A 17749-nucleotide genomic window follows, 5' to 3' on the forward strand; every position below is an offset into this window, starting at 1 on the left:
CTAGTTCCGTACAATAAATCACTCAAGATGAATCAACAGGTTGCCAGAGTCAAGCCCATTTTTCAACTTGGCCACGATTCAATTAACAATTGAATATATATGTGTAACAGCGCGGGAATGGCAGAAAGGCGAGGAAAACAGTCGGAAAAGTCCCCAAATCGATGAGCAGACATCCGAAAGTCTCTCGTTTCTCGCTGCCAGCTGCAATTAAAAGGCAATGAATTCGGATCTTTCGCTCCTCCCCCCAAAACTCCGCCCCTTCCACCCACCATGCCGCCCATTGTGGGGCAGAGAGAAGGGGCGTGGCCAGCTGTCTGATGCCTTGGAAAGTGAAGAACACTTAAGCGGAATTGTGCGCCAACAGCTGGCTTTAAGCGATGTCAGTTTCAAATTTTTTGGGCGCTTTTTATGTAATTTATTGATTTAAGTGGCATTCGGGAGTCTGCAAAATGTTCCATTAGCCTTGATGTGAATTGTAAATACATTCTTTCTTTGCTTCTCGTAGTGTGCTACATATATTTCTGATAATTTCCGAGGTATTGCAACATTTTCTAGCCAAAAGTTTGTTGGCCAACCCTATTCTGCGTGCCTAATAAAATTATGAGCATGTTAATTCCTGCCTCTCATTTAGCTGCCAATTAATAAATTTTTCGAAAATTCCATGTCCCTTATTTTCCACATTTCCTCGATTTCCCCCTGCTGAGCTGCCCTAGATGTGTCTGGCATATTAATGAGCATTTGTTTTCTTTGCCCGAATGGAAAGTCTGGGGGTGAAGAATATTTATGGGCTCAGGTTAAATTCCTGGGATTCTTTTTTGTCGTATTTCGGTGTTTGTTAAGTTCTGTTCATTTGTTAAATTAATTTATGTTTGTTGACTGTGAAATTTTTACAACATATTTATGCGTTAGCAATTGGGGCAGGGGCAAATCCGCTCAGTTAACCCTTTTGATAAATGTGAAATGTGTTTGTTTATGACAAGAACTTAATGACAACTGTTGAGCAAGTAAAATGTTGCGAAAGCAACGCCAAGTGATGAAGATTTAATTTTAGAAAATAAACCGATCCATTTGAAACTTAATTTTACGCCACATTAAGCTGCACATTTTCCCCTAGCTATGCTCCCTTTTGTACTATATATATATATATATGTTATGTGCCCGACCTGTCCCACACATTATCTGGAGACCAACTTCAAGACCATGGTGCTCACATGGTCTCATAAATATTCAGCCAGGACACACCCTCTCCCTGAACTTTGACCCAAATTTTGGAGCTCATTTGAATAGTCCTTTTCTTGAAACAAAAAAGCGACGGTGAGACTCCCTTAAAGTGAATTAAATATGAAATCCACTCAAATATTTAACCGAATATACCGACTAGCATGGGTGGCCCTTAACCCATTTATGCCGCTCGTACAAAAAGCAACCCCAAGTGGGCAATCCAACAAAACGAACTGTGTGGACCGGGACTCTAATTGTTATATGTTTATCCGCAAAGCAAACTATGACCGCATTAGCAGAAAGAAGGACCTGCCTCAAATCCAGATATATCCACTCCTTTACGCTTTAATACCAGCGCTTTTTAGTGTGTGCCACATCCCCAAAGTCCCGTTCCGAGTTGCCTTTTGGCAATTTTTTAATGTGCTCCACTGGCTCGGGACTGGGAACTCGAAGGTCCTGGCTCCGAAAATGTATTTCACTTCATTTTTTATTTATGTTTGTATGTGCATGTGGCACCTCCGCTACCCACCCCTTCCCTCCGCCAAGAGGGTGAAAAAAGGTTTGCGTGCCAAATTATTGTGCCAGTGGCCTAAAGTTCCTTTTTGGCCCCTTTTTTATGCCAACTGCCTCATTTATTTCCTGCTCTTTTTTCGGCGAGCTGGCGAGTTTGGGGCAGCGGCCAAAACGCAAAGTGCGTTGTACTCTTTTCCTACCAACATACATATATTCGAAAAGCTGACTATGCAAACGATATCGATTTCTAGCATTTCCAACAGAGCGTTTAAAAGCTGCCCGGCAGTTTGGTGCTTAAACATTTAAAGACATGTACCGGCGATGGATGTTAGTTTTTTCAACAATAACTCTACCTGTGCGTTTAGTTAACCAGTTAACATATTTCAATTTAGGAAACATTAAAGTTGTTAAATTTTATTAGCGCCTGCTTGGTTTTCTCCCAATAAAGATCTTACGTCTTGGGTGCTGCAACTGCTGCTACATCATCCGAAGCTTAGCGGATGGCCACACACTCAGAGGCATAAACTAGCGTTTCCTGCACTTCCGCTGCCTGCTCCACTTTTCACTAACTCAACTTTATCCTGGCCATAAGAAGGCGCAATAAAAGCGAGTTAAGGATCTCTAAACCGTTTTAAACATTTAGTGCACCGCAGCGCCGAAAAAGAGGAGCTGCATATAGAGATAACATTTTTCATTTGCCAGCCCCGCATCTTTTGCACTATATTTATATATTTTTTTGTCAGCATTCAGCGCTGGTAGACTTAATGCAATTGTCGCATTATTTCTCTTACTTCTCCGGCCACTTGGCGAAACGCTCTGCAAAATGATATATACACAGCGACAGTCGTATATATATAAACATATATATTTTTAAATACCTCACTAGAGTGTCTTTTTTCGGTGCAGGTTTTGTTGCACTCTGGTTTTTATTTTGCCGCATGGCGTCTCGTCTGGCGTCTGCCACGGCGTCTGCAAATTCAGTGGAAAAGGGGAAAACTAGGGGCGCATAGCGGACTGCGGAGGGAGTTTTCCTCGCCTCGGGATGGAGTGGTGTTATGTGTGTGTGCGGCTTGTTTGGCTGCTGCCTCGGGTCTGTTGGTTATTAAGCCATTTTCATTCCACACTTCTTGTTGCAAAATCAAGCAGAGTGTTAAAAGAAAAAACTAAATTAAATTAAAATTCTTGGCCAGCGCATTTGCGCCATGTTTTTTATTCTCTCCCGCCAGCATTTGCAGTTTTAGTTGATGCATTTCCTTTTTAGCTCCTTAATCCTTTTAAATAAGAGAAGAAATAAAATAATAGAATAATTTTAAGTCTTGTATTTCATATTTTTCATTTCGAACGATTCCCTGCCAAAATGCACTATTTTATCTGGACTAATGTCGCATTTGTTGCTGTCGGCTTTGTGGCAGCCACTAATTGAACAAACTTAGACCACTCACTCTAGCCTCCGCTGACCGAAAAAACCAGAAACACAACAAAACTCTTATTTGCCTGCCAAGCGACCAACAATTGCATTAATTATGCGTGCAGTGAAATCTTTTCGGGCCCGAAAATGCTGCCAGAAATGCATCGGTGGAAAGCGCTGGGAAACTGCTGCCATAACAGGAAAATTCGGGGAGCGCAGAGCTTGGAGCTCAGCACTCTGGTGACAACAGCCATTCATCTTTGATGGCGAATGCTGGCAAAACTCATGAACACCCATTCCCCCGCTGACAATTTGTGCGTGCAAAATCTGGGAATTCATTTCTTTGTTTTGCCACCGCAGAGTGTTTGCCTATCCAATAAGTCTCTTTGGTGGAGACGATGGGTTGGGGACGGGAACATGGATGGGGATGAGAAAACGACCAGGAGAGGCCCAGTCCGGAATAGAGGAGCAAATGCTAATCTTGATAAAAATAAACGCACTCGGGCACGTTGCTACACAGGGAGAAAAGGTCACAATTATTGCAATTAAAATTATGAAATTTAGTAATCACAAAAATGTAGAATATTAAACTGCAACAAATATAGTATTACTAAAATAATATTATATTAACAGTCATAAAGATGAAATCCTAATATAAATTTAGTGATCATACTAACTTCCCAATATTTGTTCGCAGTATAGGGGGATGCGAGGAGTGGCAAGACAGCATCTCACGTTTTTCGTCGCATTTTCAATTTGCTTGGCATTTGCCTTTTTCCTGGCCATTGTCAGTCAGCGTGCCCCGCCCACCGCCCCCTGACGACCATTTCCCCCGACTAAGTGAATATTAATATTGACTTTGTGTGCTCTCCGCATAGTTCACCAAAGTTTTTCACCTTTGATTGCTCGACTCGCTACCCAGCTTCCCAGCTTCCCAGTTTCGCCGTTTCTTTCCATGTTTCCCTAGTTGCGCCGAACCCTGACCTCACCTCAAATCCACCCCAGACACCCGCGACCCCTCGATTGCCATTTGTGGCCTTTAAAGTCAATGGCATGCTCGCTTCTTGGCTCTTTTCGTGGAAAATTTATGTGCAAACTTTATGCGTGGCGCACAGAGTCCTTGCCTCTCGCTTTTCTGGGGGAACTCTCGCTATTTCTATTATCAGCATTTGTTGCTCTGCTCCGGCGCTTTTTTGTAGCTCTGGATCCTCTTGCCGCCTCGACATTATTTTCTCATTTTTATGGCATTTAAGTTCAAATGAGGAACGTGGGTTAAGGACACCCTCGATTCGGGTGTCACTGCTTCAGAATTTTTCCAGAAAACAAGCTTGTTCACCTGAACCGAAGATATCAAAAAAAAAAAGAATAGGAGCAGACTCCAACAATGTCAATATAATTAAATGAAGCTTATAAAACTGAAGAGGAAGGTGGTATTCTGGTGGGAAACTGTCCTGCGGAGCACATACAACTTTGTTGATTGGATTTCTGGTTTAGCTGCAGTCATAAACTGAATGAATATGCTGAAAATGGAAAGTAGGGGAATACCAGGCAATAGACAGGCCTAAATGAGATGAGGGAGTCTGTAAAGGGAGGTTATCTGTACTTGAATCTTGAAAAGAAACCCTCCTCTTTGGCTTAAGCAAAAAATGATTTTGCGAAATGAATGTAACCTCACCGAAGAATCAATACTCAAGAATTGTTCTTCAGATACTTTGTTCCATTTGTTATAGTTGTCTGACAAGGTTAGTTAGGATTCATTTAATTAACCCATTAAAAGCGACCCTCTTCGATCTTTTCAGCCGCGTGGAAATGCGAGCATGAAAGTGCAGGCCACAGCTTTCGACTTGTTGGGCTTTGACAGGCCCCAAAAACCATTTTCAACCACCCCCCGTTGGCCAAGTTTGCTTTCAAAATATTTGCCACAATGAAATCATGCCTGTTTGTGTGTGGAGCCTACCCAGCGTCATGGTGGTGCCCCCGCCCCCCTTCCACTTATAGGCCTCCGCCCGTGGCTCAAACAATTTTTTTGGGCCAAAGGAGGGGTCGCAGGAGGTTCAAAGTTGAGTTCGCTTGGCGTGCGAAAGTTTATTAAAAACTTTGTGTGCTTTTTGCAAACAAACACAAACACACCCCCTCTGCCGCACTCACAAACGTATTTTTTGCTAAAGGAAGAAAACAACAAGAGAAACTGCCATGTGAAACTTAATAATTCACACGGGAGTGAATTTTTCACAATTTTCACTTTTTTCCAACGCGGAGGTTGGGGCTTTTTCGCCAATTTTATTGAAGCGTAAAATATGAACCAGAACCACAACTGAATGAATGAATGAACGAATGAATGAATGGAGGGCTGTGGCACGGGCGGAGTTCTCTGTGAGCTTTTAACTTTTGTTGACATTATGAAACCTCTAAAGTTTGCGTTTTGGTTTTTGTTATTTGTTTTACAGCTAGTTAAGGCCATTATTCTGAGCGTGTGTGTGCTTTTCAGGGGGGCAAAAATAAGTTGAGAGGGGGCTCCATTCTACTCCTACTCGAGCCATTGTGTCTGTGCTCTGTATGCAAATCGGAGTCTGAAAGACAGACTTTCAGCAGTGAAATTGAATGGCTCACTAGCCCCTTTCCTCGTCTGATTTGCTAATTACTTAATTGAGTGTTGCCGCCGGGTAAATATGTAATTTTAGTCGGCCAACTACGATTGTTGGAAGGAATCTGGAAACTGTTCATTTCCAAAATTAGGCTACTTTAAACTAAAGTAATCTAATATGTGGTCTACTTTAAGTAGCACGCTAATTTTGGCTATGGAAGTATTTTAACAAGTTCAAATATTTTTTCGGACTACGCATATAAAATTCTATTGCGAAACTCTTCATTTCTTTTTTGTCGTGGAGGTGGGCTCATCATGGCCATAACTATTAGACGGTCCGACTGCATTATGCAAAACTTATAAACCATAAAATGCAGCCGACTGCGCCTAGCCAGCCTCTCGTCCTTCCAATCCTGTCTGGTAAGTCAGCAAGTTTCAAATGCAAAGTTGTCAGCACAAAAAAAGTTAACGCCAGGAGACCCAACTCTATCCCACTTTATTTCTGTGTCTGCGTCTCGACTTTTATGAAATATTAGCTACCAACTTATGCACATAAATCTTGCAGAGTCGTAGTGAGACTCTTCTGCCGCAAAAGTTTTTCGTGAAATGCCCAAAAAAAAAATAACGAAGAATAGAGGAACTCCCCAAAAAGGTGTGAATAGTATGGAGCAGTCGCTGAGTCCTTTTAAATATCGCATTTCCAAATGCAAAGTATCTTCATTAAACTATGCGCTAATTTGCAGTCCTGGAGAAACTTTGGCTACTGGCAGTAGCAGTACAATCTTTTGCAGTTCTCTAATCTATGGAAAGATATTCTACGTGTTACCTAACAAAATTATTTATCAGAGAATACATTTGGCAACTGCTTCAAAATATTAAGCCCATCTTTCTCCTTCCTCGATCTTGCAGAATCCTTCCGTTGCCAAGATGTCGGACATGAAATGGTGGTAACAGACTTGCACCACAAACTGGTCAACAAATAATTATCGAGTCGAGTGAGGAAGAGCCTTCAAAGAGTCAACACAAAATGCCTGACCACACGAGAGTAACCGCAACGACAAGGAGTAGGCCATGGCTAAGTGGAGCCATCCCAGTGCTGCTCCTTCTGCTGACTCTCGTTATCCTGCCTCTGGAATCCACCGCCTTCTGCCCCTCGAAGTGCCAGTGTTTGGGCGGCGAGGCCAATAGTAGAGCGTTGTGCGTGGACGCCGCTCTGGAGGATGTGCCTATCCAACTTAATCCGGAGACGAAATACATAAACCTTACAGTTAATCGGATTCGTACCCTGGAATTCTCGCTGCCGTTCTACATGAAACTTGAGATCCTGGATCTCTCGCAGAACATCATCGAAACGCTGGGCTCCAAGAACTTCGAGTACCAATCGGAACTGAGAACCCTGAATCTGAGCCGGAATTTGGTCAGTTCCCTGCACAAACACGCCTTCAAGGGTCTGACCAATCTGCTGCTCCTTGATCTCAGCTTCAATCGCATTGAGACTGTGCATCCCACCGCTCTAAGTGATCTCGCCTCCCTGGTGGAGCTGGATCTTACGAACAACAATATTGTCAGCTTGGAGGACAACTGCTTCAAGGGCATGAACACCCTGGAGGTTCTCGTGTTCCGGAATAATCGATTGCTAGACGTTCCAGCCAGTAATCTTTGGCATTTGCATGCCATCAAGAGCCTGGATATGTCCTTGAATCTGGTCGAGTTTGTGCGGAATGACAGTTTCGAGGGCTTAAAGGAGCTTTTGGCCCTCAGCGTGCAGGGCAATGTGATGAGCGAACTGGATTTGAGTGCCTTCGAGGGACTTATATCCTTGAAACATCTGGATCTGTCCGATAATAATCTCACGGTAAGATTTATTTTTAATCTTATTCAGTTCCCTAAAGGAAGCCTATTCCATTATGGTAAATTGATTTACTCAATATTTTTCATCTCTGCACTTAAATATTGCTCGTTAAATAATCCACTTTTAAAGAGTCTTAGAATTCACTTTTCAAACGAAAACTAAGTGTGAACTTACACAAACATGTCGCCGCCATTGCCGCAGAAAACTAGCGTAGCTGGTCTCATAAATTCAGACACTTTGCCAGGACTAAATCCTGTGAGCAACACTTTGCCAAAGCGGATTTCCCACCCACCCTCGAACGCCCCGTCTAAGTTCGTCCTTCCTGGAGTTTAGCTGCATTTTGCATACGCAAAATTAATAACCATAACTCGTTGTTGCTGTCCGTTCGCACACACCCATATGAGGATGGCAAGGATACACGCACTCGGTATTCGAGGACTCCTTTCTGCCGGCCATGTCCTTTCTGCTATTTATGCATGCAAACATGTCCGTGTTGCCTGATTTCTGCTGTTTTGGCCCACTCTTTGCTTAGGCCCTCGGCCATATGGCCATCCTTTCCCGGACGTTGTTAAATGCCGCCAGCTCCTCGGTTCCTCCACTGAGCTCCCCTTTCTTCCCAAAGACACAGTCGTTGCCCAGCAACTGATCCAGCTTAAAGCTGCCCTAAACTTTACGACCAGACAGTTGGGCAAAAATTGTGAACTTAAATCGAAAGAGGTCGGGATAAAGCTTAAAACGATGATGCGAAATCGAAGAAAGGTAAAATGTGGGATGTAGTCTTGAACCAGGGTTCTTAAGATGGTTTGGATTAAGCTGAAAGCGAGTATTATGTGGGAAAAGAACACGCTTCTAATCGAAGCATTGTTGATATTAAAGTTGTGAGATTCCTATTTAAAAGAAACTATCGAATGTAATCAAGAGAAACTATAATATAATTCAGCTTATCTTCTCGAGTATTGGCAATCAAAACTCAGTCGAGCTGTAGTCCGTTTCAAGCCGAGTCCTTCGACTTTAAATTGACCAGACCATATCATTAGGACACACATTTTGTGTGCGAGCCTGCCAGAGGTGCGCAACTTTCAGCTGAGTTGTGCAAATCCCCTGCTCAAAGGCGAAACTGCATGTCCTGGCTGGTATCCCACACTCAGATAATGGAAATGGGAAGGCAGCTCCGTCTCCAGAAATGCCTTTTTATGTAATCACAGGTATCCAATACACAGAGAGAAGTTGGGAAGTGTTTTCAGCTGAAGGAAGAAGCAAAAAGAAAATTAAAATTTATTTGTTAATGAGCAAATAAAATAAGCAGTCCAAAGATTACAAGAAGTCATAAGGGACTTAAAAATATATCTTCAGGACTAAGTATTTCAAAAAAGAGTGTTCTCTGTAGTTGCAACATCAGGAACCTGTTTATGCAAACTGATGGATGCAATGCGACCGAGTCCTGGACTCCAGATCGCCTCCTTTCTCTTCGTGTGGCTGGGAATCTGTATAGATGCATATATATATGCCTGGGTCGTTAGGAGGGGATAAAGTGTGCGTGTGTGTCCTGTCTGATGGCTAAAAAGGACTTTCTAAGCAGGTGCAGCACCAGCAGCCGCGCGTAGTCAACGGCAACTGACGGTGCGGAGGAATTTATGGCGCTCGGAATCAGTTCGAAACTACTTAAAATACCTTTTGGCATTTTGTAGTTGAAATATGGTCGGTCGGTCAACCACCCACTCGCAATCCCCCGAACCCTTTATTCCCAGCATTTCCAGGAAGTCCCAGGCTAAATCTGCTGCTGCAAACCGGTGTTCCGGTATTTTCAAATGGCATTCTTTTTCCTATTGGACAGATTGTTGTTTTATTATGCACACAGGATATATCCGCCGCCAGACATTCTGCTCCATTTTGGCATGCGGCTAGTGCATGAAATTGTTGTCTGCATCTGCATAGTTTTCCGGAAAATGGAAGGGGGCGAAGGGTACTGGCGCAATGGCATTATTACTGGAGTCTGAAACAACTCATGAAGCTTGTAAAATGGAAGGTGCTGAAAATGATTTATGAAGTGTGCTGAGTAGCTACTTTAAACCGAGTGGGCATGTGTGCCTCATGTAAATCTGGAACAACTGAAAGCTCAAAGGGTCGCTCCTTTTTAGAACTTGAATAACTTAAAGCGTGAGGCAAAGATTTCCCTTATAGTTCATTTTTTAAAGTACTGAACTCTTTAAACATTTAATAGTCTCGCATTAATTTTGATCAACTTCCAATTCACAAATGGAAATAACCAAATAGATAGTAACTGTGAATAATTCGCACAATTGACTGATTATTCTAAATATTTCAGGTTTCCTGTTCGACACAAACGCATTTGCATTTTAATTCCCATTGTCCGTTTTTCACCGATTTTCTTTTCTGGGCAAACTCGAAATATTTCAATGAGAGCCAGTTGAAAAAACGTATGGACAATTTCACATTTTCATAATTCAACAAAAATATTTGCGATGAATGGCGAAAAAGAATGGTGTTTGTGCTTTCTGTTGTGGGTTATGATTTTGCATTATGTGTATAAATATGAATACAGAAACATTATTGCACTCAGCTCTCAGATTAAAAGGACTAATTGCAAAAATATTCGAGAATAAATTCGCATAAAGTTTCAATAAAACCATATTTCGCTATTATTTTAGGTGCAAGCGTATATACGTACCTTATTTATTTGCATTTTATCATTCAGTCTTGTTTGTATTTTACGTTGCATAAATTTTACGTTGGGTTGCACAACTGCAAAACTTCATGTTTTTGTGTCTGAGAATTTGTGCAGGTGATGGCGTAAACATTTTTAATGCTTTAAGGTGCCTGTTATTTTTGTTAGTTTCTATAATTTTACTGTAGAGATTTCATTTTGCAATTACTCGCCAATTAGCTTTAATTTTTACATTTCCAATACTTGCTACTGCGTTTTCCCGTTGGTAGATAAAAAGGAAGTAGGAAAAAGGAAATTGAATGAAAAAATCAAACTCAATAAATTTCACTTTCTTTTCCGAGTCTTTTGCACCCTTCCGTTTTCTACAGTTTTCACTCACGCCGTTTTCCACGCCGCCCTGCGTCCGAAAATTGCGGGAAATGCGGAACTGTAGAGGAAAAGCCTTTTAATTAGTCCAGCAGTGGCCGGGTTTTCCTTTGAGTGCAGTGCCAACATGAAAGCACCCGCACTGAAAGGAGAAAATATCGCTGGGGGTAGCAATATAAATAATGGGGGAAAAAAAGTGTTGCCATTTGGTTAAACAATTGCCCGGCATGGCCTACATTGCGTATGCGTAATGCCTTTTAATTTTCAGCCATTTTTGCTGCCTTATGAGCTTTGGGCCAGCATTTGAATTCATTTGCCACACACTAGGCGCTCTCGGTTCTCCTTTTTATTTTGGCTCTGCTCACTTTTCTATATTTTTCCCGCTTTCCCGGAGTTTTCCCCCCACCACGAAGTTCATTACGTTATCGCGGAGTGTGTTCGTGTCCGGACGCCTGGCACGTAGCTTCCGACACGCTAAGGGAGAGAAAAATCGGGATAGCGGAAGACGAACAAGGGGTGCAGAGGAAGGTGAACACAAGTGGCAGCCAAAATTACAGCCAAAAGCTTTTGGCACGCTCCTTCCGAAAAAAAAGGAAACCTCTTCTTTTATGCATGCCACACTCTCCTCGAAGCTGTCTCAGTAGTTGTAACAAATTCGTTGCAAGATTGATTTTATTGCCCCCCAAAAAGCGAAAAACACAGACGAATTTGCTGGGCAGCGAGTGATGGAACAAAAAACGCGAGGAGCGGGGAAGAACATGACGCGCGTTTCCGTTTCCGCTGCAGTCGCTTAAGCAACGCTTTTCTATTGATTTCCTCTTTTTAACTGTTTAGTGTTTAGTTTTTCGGGTTGGAGGAAAGCTCTTTTTGCCACCGCAAAACGTTTTTAAAGTTGAGTGGCCTGCATTAATATTTGATTTGACCCAGCTGGGCCAAAGTTTTCATTTTTATTTTGAATGCTTTCTAAATAAAATGCCACTTGTTTTCCCTTTTATTGCAGATGGTGCCTACACAACAGCTCTCGAAACTCTCGAACCTCACCTATTTGAACCTGGGCGGCAACCGCTTTTCCCAGCTGCCCGCCGTCGCCTTCCTGAACCTGTTTCATTTGCGCGAATTGCATTTGAGCCGGCTGGACTTCTTGCAGCGCATCGATTCGAGGTGAGTTCTTGGCCAAAACTTTTCCCCAACAGCTCGATTCAGTGAACCCAAGTACAAGTGAAAGTGGGTCAGACGAAAAGGAAACTATTTTCGCTTTAGGGCGAGCTCACAATAAACAAGACACCAGCGTAAGATGATGTCAAGCTGTTTGAAAGTTTAGGATCCTTTGGGTGTTTGCAGCTAAGCTGAATAAAAGTCATTTCCAACACAATATCTGGGGCTTAAAGTCAACAATAAGCAGCATAAGCATAAAATTATCCTGTGGCACTTTAAATAGTCGAGTCATCATTGTTTGAGGCTTAATAAAGATAAGCCTAAAATAGTGGAATTTACGAACATTAAGTAAAAATAGGCCAGTAATCTTAATGAACCACATATTGGTAACGATACCCATATTTCTCAGAAGACTTTATTTAATTAAAAAAATTAATTAATTTCAATTCTAACAAAAATATAACAGTCATTCTATGTATATGTCAGGGTTCTTGTAATCCATTTTTCGTGGTCTTGGATGTTCGTAAAGACGATTACATCACCTTGAGTATGGCTTATTATGCCTGCGATAAGATATCTTTCTCTTCCCTTAAACATTTCACTGGTACCTATCACAGAACCAGGTGTCTCATAAGGTAGATAATTCAACTGATCGGGCTTCTCGACACAGTACTGCTTGGGTTCAGGGCAATCAGGGATTCTCCTTAAATGTACTTGTTGACTGCCCAAGAACTTATTATTGGCACTATAAAGCAGAGCATTCCAAGTCGTCGGAGGTCTAAAGTTCAGTCCCAAGCAAATTGGTATGTTAAGATCTGCAAGCGGATGAGTTCCTTACTATAAAGATGTCAAAGGGCATTTTGTATTTTCACCTGATCTTGGAATCATCTTAGCCAGCCTAATCAGAGCTATGTTATTCCTTATTTTCGGTGCTGGTCTGAAGTGGGGGTGCTTTAGAACCCATTCGACGTCGAAGACCTGCATATATGTGGATTCTACCTTTCTGCATAGAAATGATACAGTTTTCATTCATTTTTTTAATATTCTACAAGCAACCTACTTACATTTCGGTGGCATTGAAATTGTCAGGGAACGCACTGGCAACAGTCACAACAAATTCTAGAAAGTGCACGGACAATTAATTAGAGCTTCATCTTATTGAGAATAACTACTCACGATTTGTGATTAATGCACCAGCGAATTTATGCTCAAATAGTGACATCTCCCAAAGGCGCACATAAACCTTGGCACCCCAATCGCTCTTGCAATTCTCGTTCAAAAGTCTCGGTTCGGATTCAAGAACGACGCTAGCTATCCACGACTTGTGGGCATTTAAATCTGTATAGACCCCATTGGAGCCATCGCAATCGACGTTGCCGTAGCTTACTATCCCAAACTGTATGTGTCTACTTTTCCCACGGTATACCATATTGCCTGCGAGTGGACCACCAGAGTCACCCCGACAGGTGTCTCCCAAATGGCTGCCCGCGCATATTGTGCCGACGTTTTGGTAGCACTCATACTTGGATAATCTCACCAACTCTACCGCTTTCAGTACGTCGCTGAGACCTCTGTGTTCCGTCATACCCCAGCCAAACGCCGTGAAATGGTTTTGACTATCTGATGTAACGTTCTCGTCGAGGATAATGCATATGGGTCTTATATGGGCTGTAAACGAGGGGCCACGTTTATGTTTTAAGCCTTAAATCAATAAAATTCTATTAGAAGCACCACTTACCTTCAAATTTCACTTCGCGATTCAGTCTTAGCAAAGCTATATCATTCAAAAATATACAATCTTCCCATTGGGAATTCAAAATTACCTTGGCGTTCAGTTGCAGCACGTGTTTGCATACTGGGATCGGGCACGATCGATTGTTCTCCCCCAAGTGAACGGTTCTAAGATAGTTAGGACTTGTTATACACATTCATCCGTATAATGTTGGGACTTACACTTCATCGAAGCCACTTACGCAGTGCGCAGCGGTTAAAACATATTCTAAATATAAAGTTGTTAATAAGAATTTCCTTCCGAAACACCAAATGACTCACGCTTATGTATGAGTGATCCACCACACAAAAATTCGCTTTTGTTATACAAGGCTGCCATAAATTGAGTAGTTTTCGGCGGGTATCCGTTTTTCACTCTATAGCCTATTCTTATATCACAGTTTTCATCAAGAAGCTGCGCGACCGCATTTTGGTAAAACACAACCGCGACCAGAACTAACGAAAACCAGCAGCACATCTTTCTTTTTGAATCACTCAACAGCAACTGATAAGAAAGCCAATTTTTTACACTACTGAAGCTCCAATGAAACTATAGTGATACGAGTGTATAAGAGAGCACTTTCCATGTGCGACTCAATTAAATTAAACGAGATCTTCAGGCCGATAAATTCAAAATATGAACTTAAATACCAGCAGTCCCTTTTTCTCAGTACCGATAAGGCAGCTCAGCCAAAATTTTAATATTCAATGAATATGGTAGGTTAAATACACATTCTGGTAATTCATTTTAAAGTGTACGGAATTAAGCGGCAGACAAATCATTATTGCTCGATGCAATCAATCATGGCTAATACGCTTTTGGGAATAAGATGCCACCGCACAAGCTTCCTCAACGCAAGAGGCGGCGAGTGGGCGTGGCAGGGGCAGGGGCACATGCTTTAGCTCAACTCGAGCATATGTTAATTCAATAATTCCGGGCAATTTTCATATCAAATCAATGGACGAGTCTCGACGACTGCCTGCCTGTCTGCCTTTGAATTGGCCATGTCAATCAACCACCGACAGCAGAGAGGTAGTAGCTATGTGGCAGATATGTATCTGCGCTCGGTAGCAGCCGCATGCCACGCCCCCTGGGCGACATGCCGCTTTACAATGACATTAACATGACTTACATGACAAGCGATGAGAGGGGCGTTCGGTGGGGATTCCCCGCCGAAGGAAATGGAAAGCAGACAGCAGCCTCGTCGTATGCCATTTAAATGAGTTTAATTTGAAACTTTCGTTTGATTTTCTTGGCCCAAGTTTGGTCGAGGCTTATCCGCCCTGCAACCCCATTTTCCGCCCGCTTTGGAAACCACCCACTCTGTTGGCCTTTGTAATTGCTTTTGCTTTTTGTTCGGCTTTTGTTTGGTCTCTGTCTCAGGCTTGTGTAAACTTTTCTCCACACATTGTTCGCAGACTGTGGAAATTGTTGCTCAATCTGCACAAACACATTTGCATACCAGTGTGTGCACACCACATGTGCGTTGAGTGTGTCTGTGTTGACTGATTTGCAAACTAAATTCATGTTTTCCTCGTCTGAGTGACTGACGAACAATAGATAACTCAAATTCGCAGGATTTTATTTCCTTATGCTAGTTTTGTAGAGTTTAAGCTTACTTAGAAATAAAAAGGGGCACAATAAATATTGTGGTAAATTCCCCTGGATTTTGATTTTGTTTTTAATATTAAAATGTATCCTCAAGATTTCTACAATGATACTACCACTACACACGGAAAACATAAATTTGTTTACTTTTTTGAATGATAAAAAAGTATGTAAAATTCCTTAGCGAAAATGAGTAAACGCGACATAGTATAGGAGTTGCCTTGCCGAGATTACAATCCTTAACCATATTTCCCCACATGTAAATATGTAGCAAAGTGCTTTCAAGCTAAGAGAGATAGACAGAGACACCCCCAAAGACAGAGATAGCGAGACATACACGTAAATATTTATGCAAATGCGTTAATTGAAATCTGAAAGGGGGATATGTTGGCGGCGGAAAAGGACGAGCAGCGATGGCGACACGTTGATAGTCGGGTTTATGGGGCGACAGGATACATTTCTCCAAAAGACCGTGTGTGCTTCTCCCTTCCCCAAATCGCTGCTCATTATGAAATCCTTACGGCCAAACAATCAGCGCGAGTCCTTGCAAAATTCATTAGGCAGCAGCACGTTGTCCACCCACTCTAACCTCCCTTGAAAAACAAACAACCCCCGGAAACAGGAGTTTCACAATTTTCGAAAGCGTTAGCTTTTATCAAAGGGAATGTGAAAGTGAACATGACTTAATAGCAGAAAGTCAGTCGGGAAAACGGACGGTAGGTGTTGCCCGGTTTATTTGGTTGTGGGTTTCAAAATTGAAACTAATTGTTTTAAAATTTATGCGAACCGGGGTAGGGGGTTCATGTGTGACATTTGTTTTGCGGCAGCTTTGGGGTTGCTGATCCCCAATTTTTGGGGACAGGCCCAACTGCCTTGACTGCGCTCTGAATCCTGATGAGGATGGAAGCCGGATGATGGAGTTGAATGTGACAATTGGGAATTGAGTTCGAGTGTAATGGACTGTGCGGACTGTAATGGGTTAGAAATAAAGTCTTGGGGGGTAAAAAAGATGTAGAACATATGGCCAAATTTAATAACCACTTTAGCCATAGTTATTCATAAACTTCATATAAAATGTTAGGTGTTTCTTTATTGTTTTCTCGAAAATACAGTTTATATATTTCTATACAACGCTCCAATTACCCTCTTTATTAGCTACTTCTCCTCATCTCATAATGTATTCTGTCCAATTTCTTGGTAATTGCCACTTGTCTTGTTTTTCATTTAAACAGAATCACTTAAAAGCACTGCTAATTAAGTTGTAGCTCCCCGCCACCTTTTGCCCTTCATAGCTTTCACCTGTATACAGGTGTAGCGAATGCTGTCTCATTATGCCAAAGTATAGCCTTATTTAAATTCAACTCTCGCGAATTCTCAGGCAGTAGGGGGTTAAGGGTGAGGAAAATGCATATGCATAGACGGCCGGGCGACTTTCTAAGACTAAACGCCCTTTTCCCCTGGTAAATACGCATAATAGCTACTCACGGCTTGAGCTGCCGCCTTGAAAAATTCCCAGCTCATAATTTATGGAGAAATATGGCATGTTTATGTTGTACTGTTTCCGCAGTTTCTTCCTGCTTTCATTTTGTCTTTTCTTCGGCATTTTGTTGTTTGCAATTTTTTGTTACTCGCTGTCTCTGCGAAAATAAGCATTGCATACTTTTTCGAGCACAAATAACAGCGGGAAAACGGAGCAAAGGCCCCACCATTTTGACTCAGTCCTTTGTGTAAATTTACTCTGCTCTTGTTTATTAAGATTCTTTCCCTGTTGTTGGCTCATTAGTCTGACATATTTCTTATTAACATTTCCCTCAATCAGAGCAGCGCAGAAAAAAGGAACTCCTGCAAATGGCAGTCAATGACTCTACGGTTGATAATCGCATTGAGAGGACAATTTAATGGCCACTCTAAGCACTCACTCGTTGACCTCTTGTCTTTAATGGGAAACATTGCAAATGTCGCGGGCAATGAAAATACGCCAGGAAAATGGCCAAGTGTCTGGGCCATAAATGTCATCATGTGATGTACGAGGTTAATTAGCTCTCCACACATTTTCATTTTCCGTGCATTTGCGTTTACGCTGTGACATAATTAGATAGGACTCGAAAAAGCTCTGACAAATTACCATTATTAGTTTATTTATAGTTAATAAGTATGTTGTAAATTTTCTGTCTCTTATGAAGACTTAAAGCATGCAACAATATATTTTAAGCATGTGGTCAATGCGATTTCTTTAAGTTTCCTATGCTATGGCAACTTTTATGTATCTTATATACTGTACTCAACTTCACCAAGATGTATGTTTATAAGTAAACTGTGATTATGTCAAATTAAAGGGGCGTTGAGAAGGACAATTTCAGTACACTCCTGTTTCTTGTGACAACGCCCACTTGTCTATTGTATGGGTGAAAAATTAAAGGAACATGTGGGCGTATACGTAATTTAAAAACGTTTAAAATGTCATTAACAAATTGCGCGGCCATATCATTTGATAGATAATGTGTCCCCAAGCTTTACACATAGCGTGCATGGCAGTTGATTATCGGCTTGGTATGGCTGCAACTCGAGAGCTGGGTTAAGTTGTC

General features: G+C 41.9%; 2 protein-coding genes across 2 annotated transcripts in view; one reads left to right on the top strand and one right to left on the bottom strand.

The window, feature by feature from the left end:
* Positions 1–17749, top strand: part of LOC6735640 (toll-like receptor 8) — a 74609-nt gene that overhangs the window by 51756 nt on the left and 5104 nt on the right. The window contains exons 3-4 of the mRNA XM_016168713.2: positions 6636–7581; positions 11631–11791. Of these exons, the coding sequence (XP_016028997.1) occupies positions 6754–7581; positions 11631–11791 (989 nt within the window). The 5' untranslated portion in view covers positions 6636–6753. The remainder of the gene's footprint in view (positions 1–6635; positions 7582–11630; positions 11792–17749) is intronic.
* LOC27207507 (inactive serine protease 54) lies at positions 12257–14187 on the bottom strand. The gene is made up of 7 exons (XM_016183186.3): positions 13838–14187; positions 13739–13784; positions 13524–13684; positions 12962–13453; positions 12850–12904; positions 12658–12788; positions 12257–12600 (listed from the first exon to the last, which is right to left on the bottom strand). The coding sequence occupies exons 1-7, from the start codon at positions 14031–14033 to the stop codon at positions 12257–12259; spliced, it is 1425 nt and encodes a 474-aa protein (XP_016029000.1). The 5' UTR covers positions 14034–14187.

The sequence above is a fragment of the Drosophila simulans genome, chromosome 2R, assembly GCF_016746395.2.
Source record: "Drosophila simulans strain w501 chromosome 2R, Prin_Dsim_3.1, whole genome shotgun sequence".
Lineage (NCBI taxonomy): Eukaryota > Metazoa > Arthropoda > Insecta > Diptera > Drosophilidae > Drosophila > Drosophila simulans.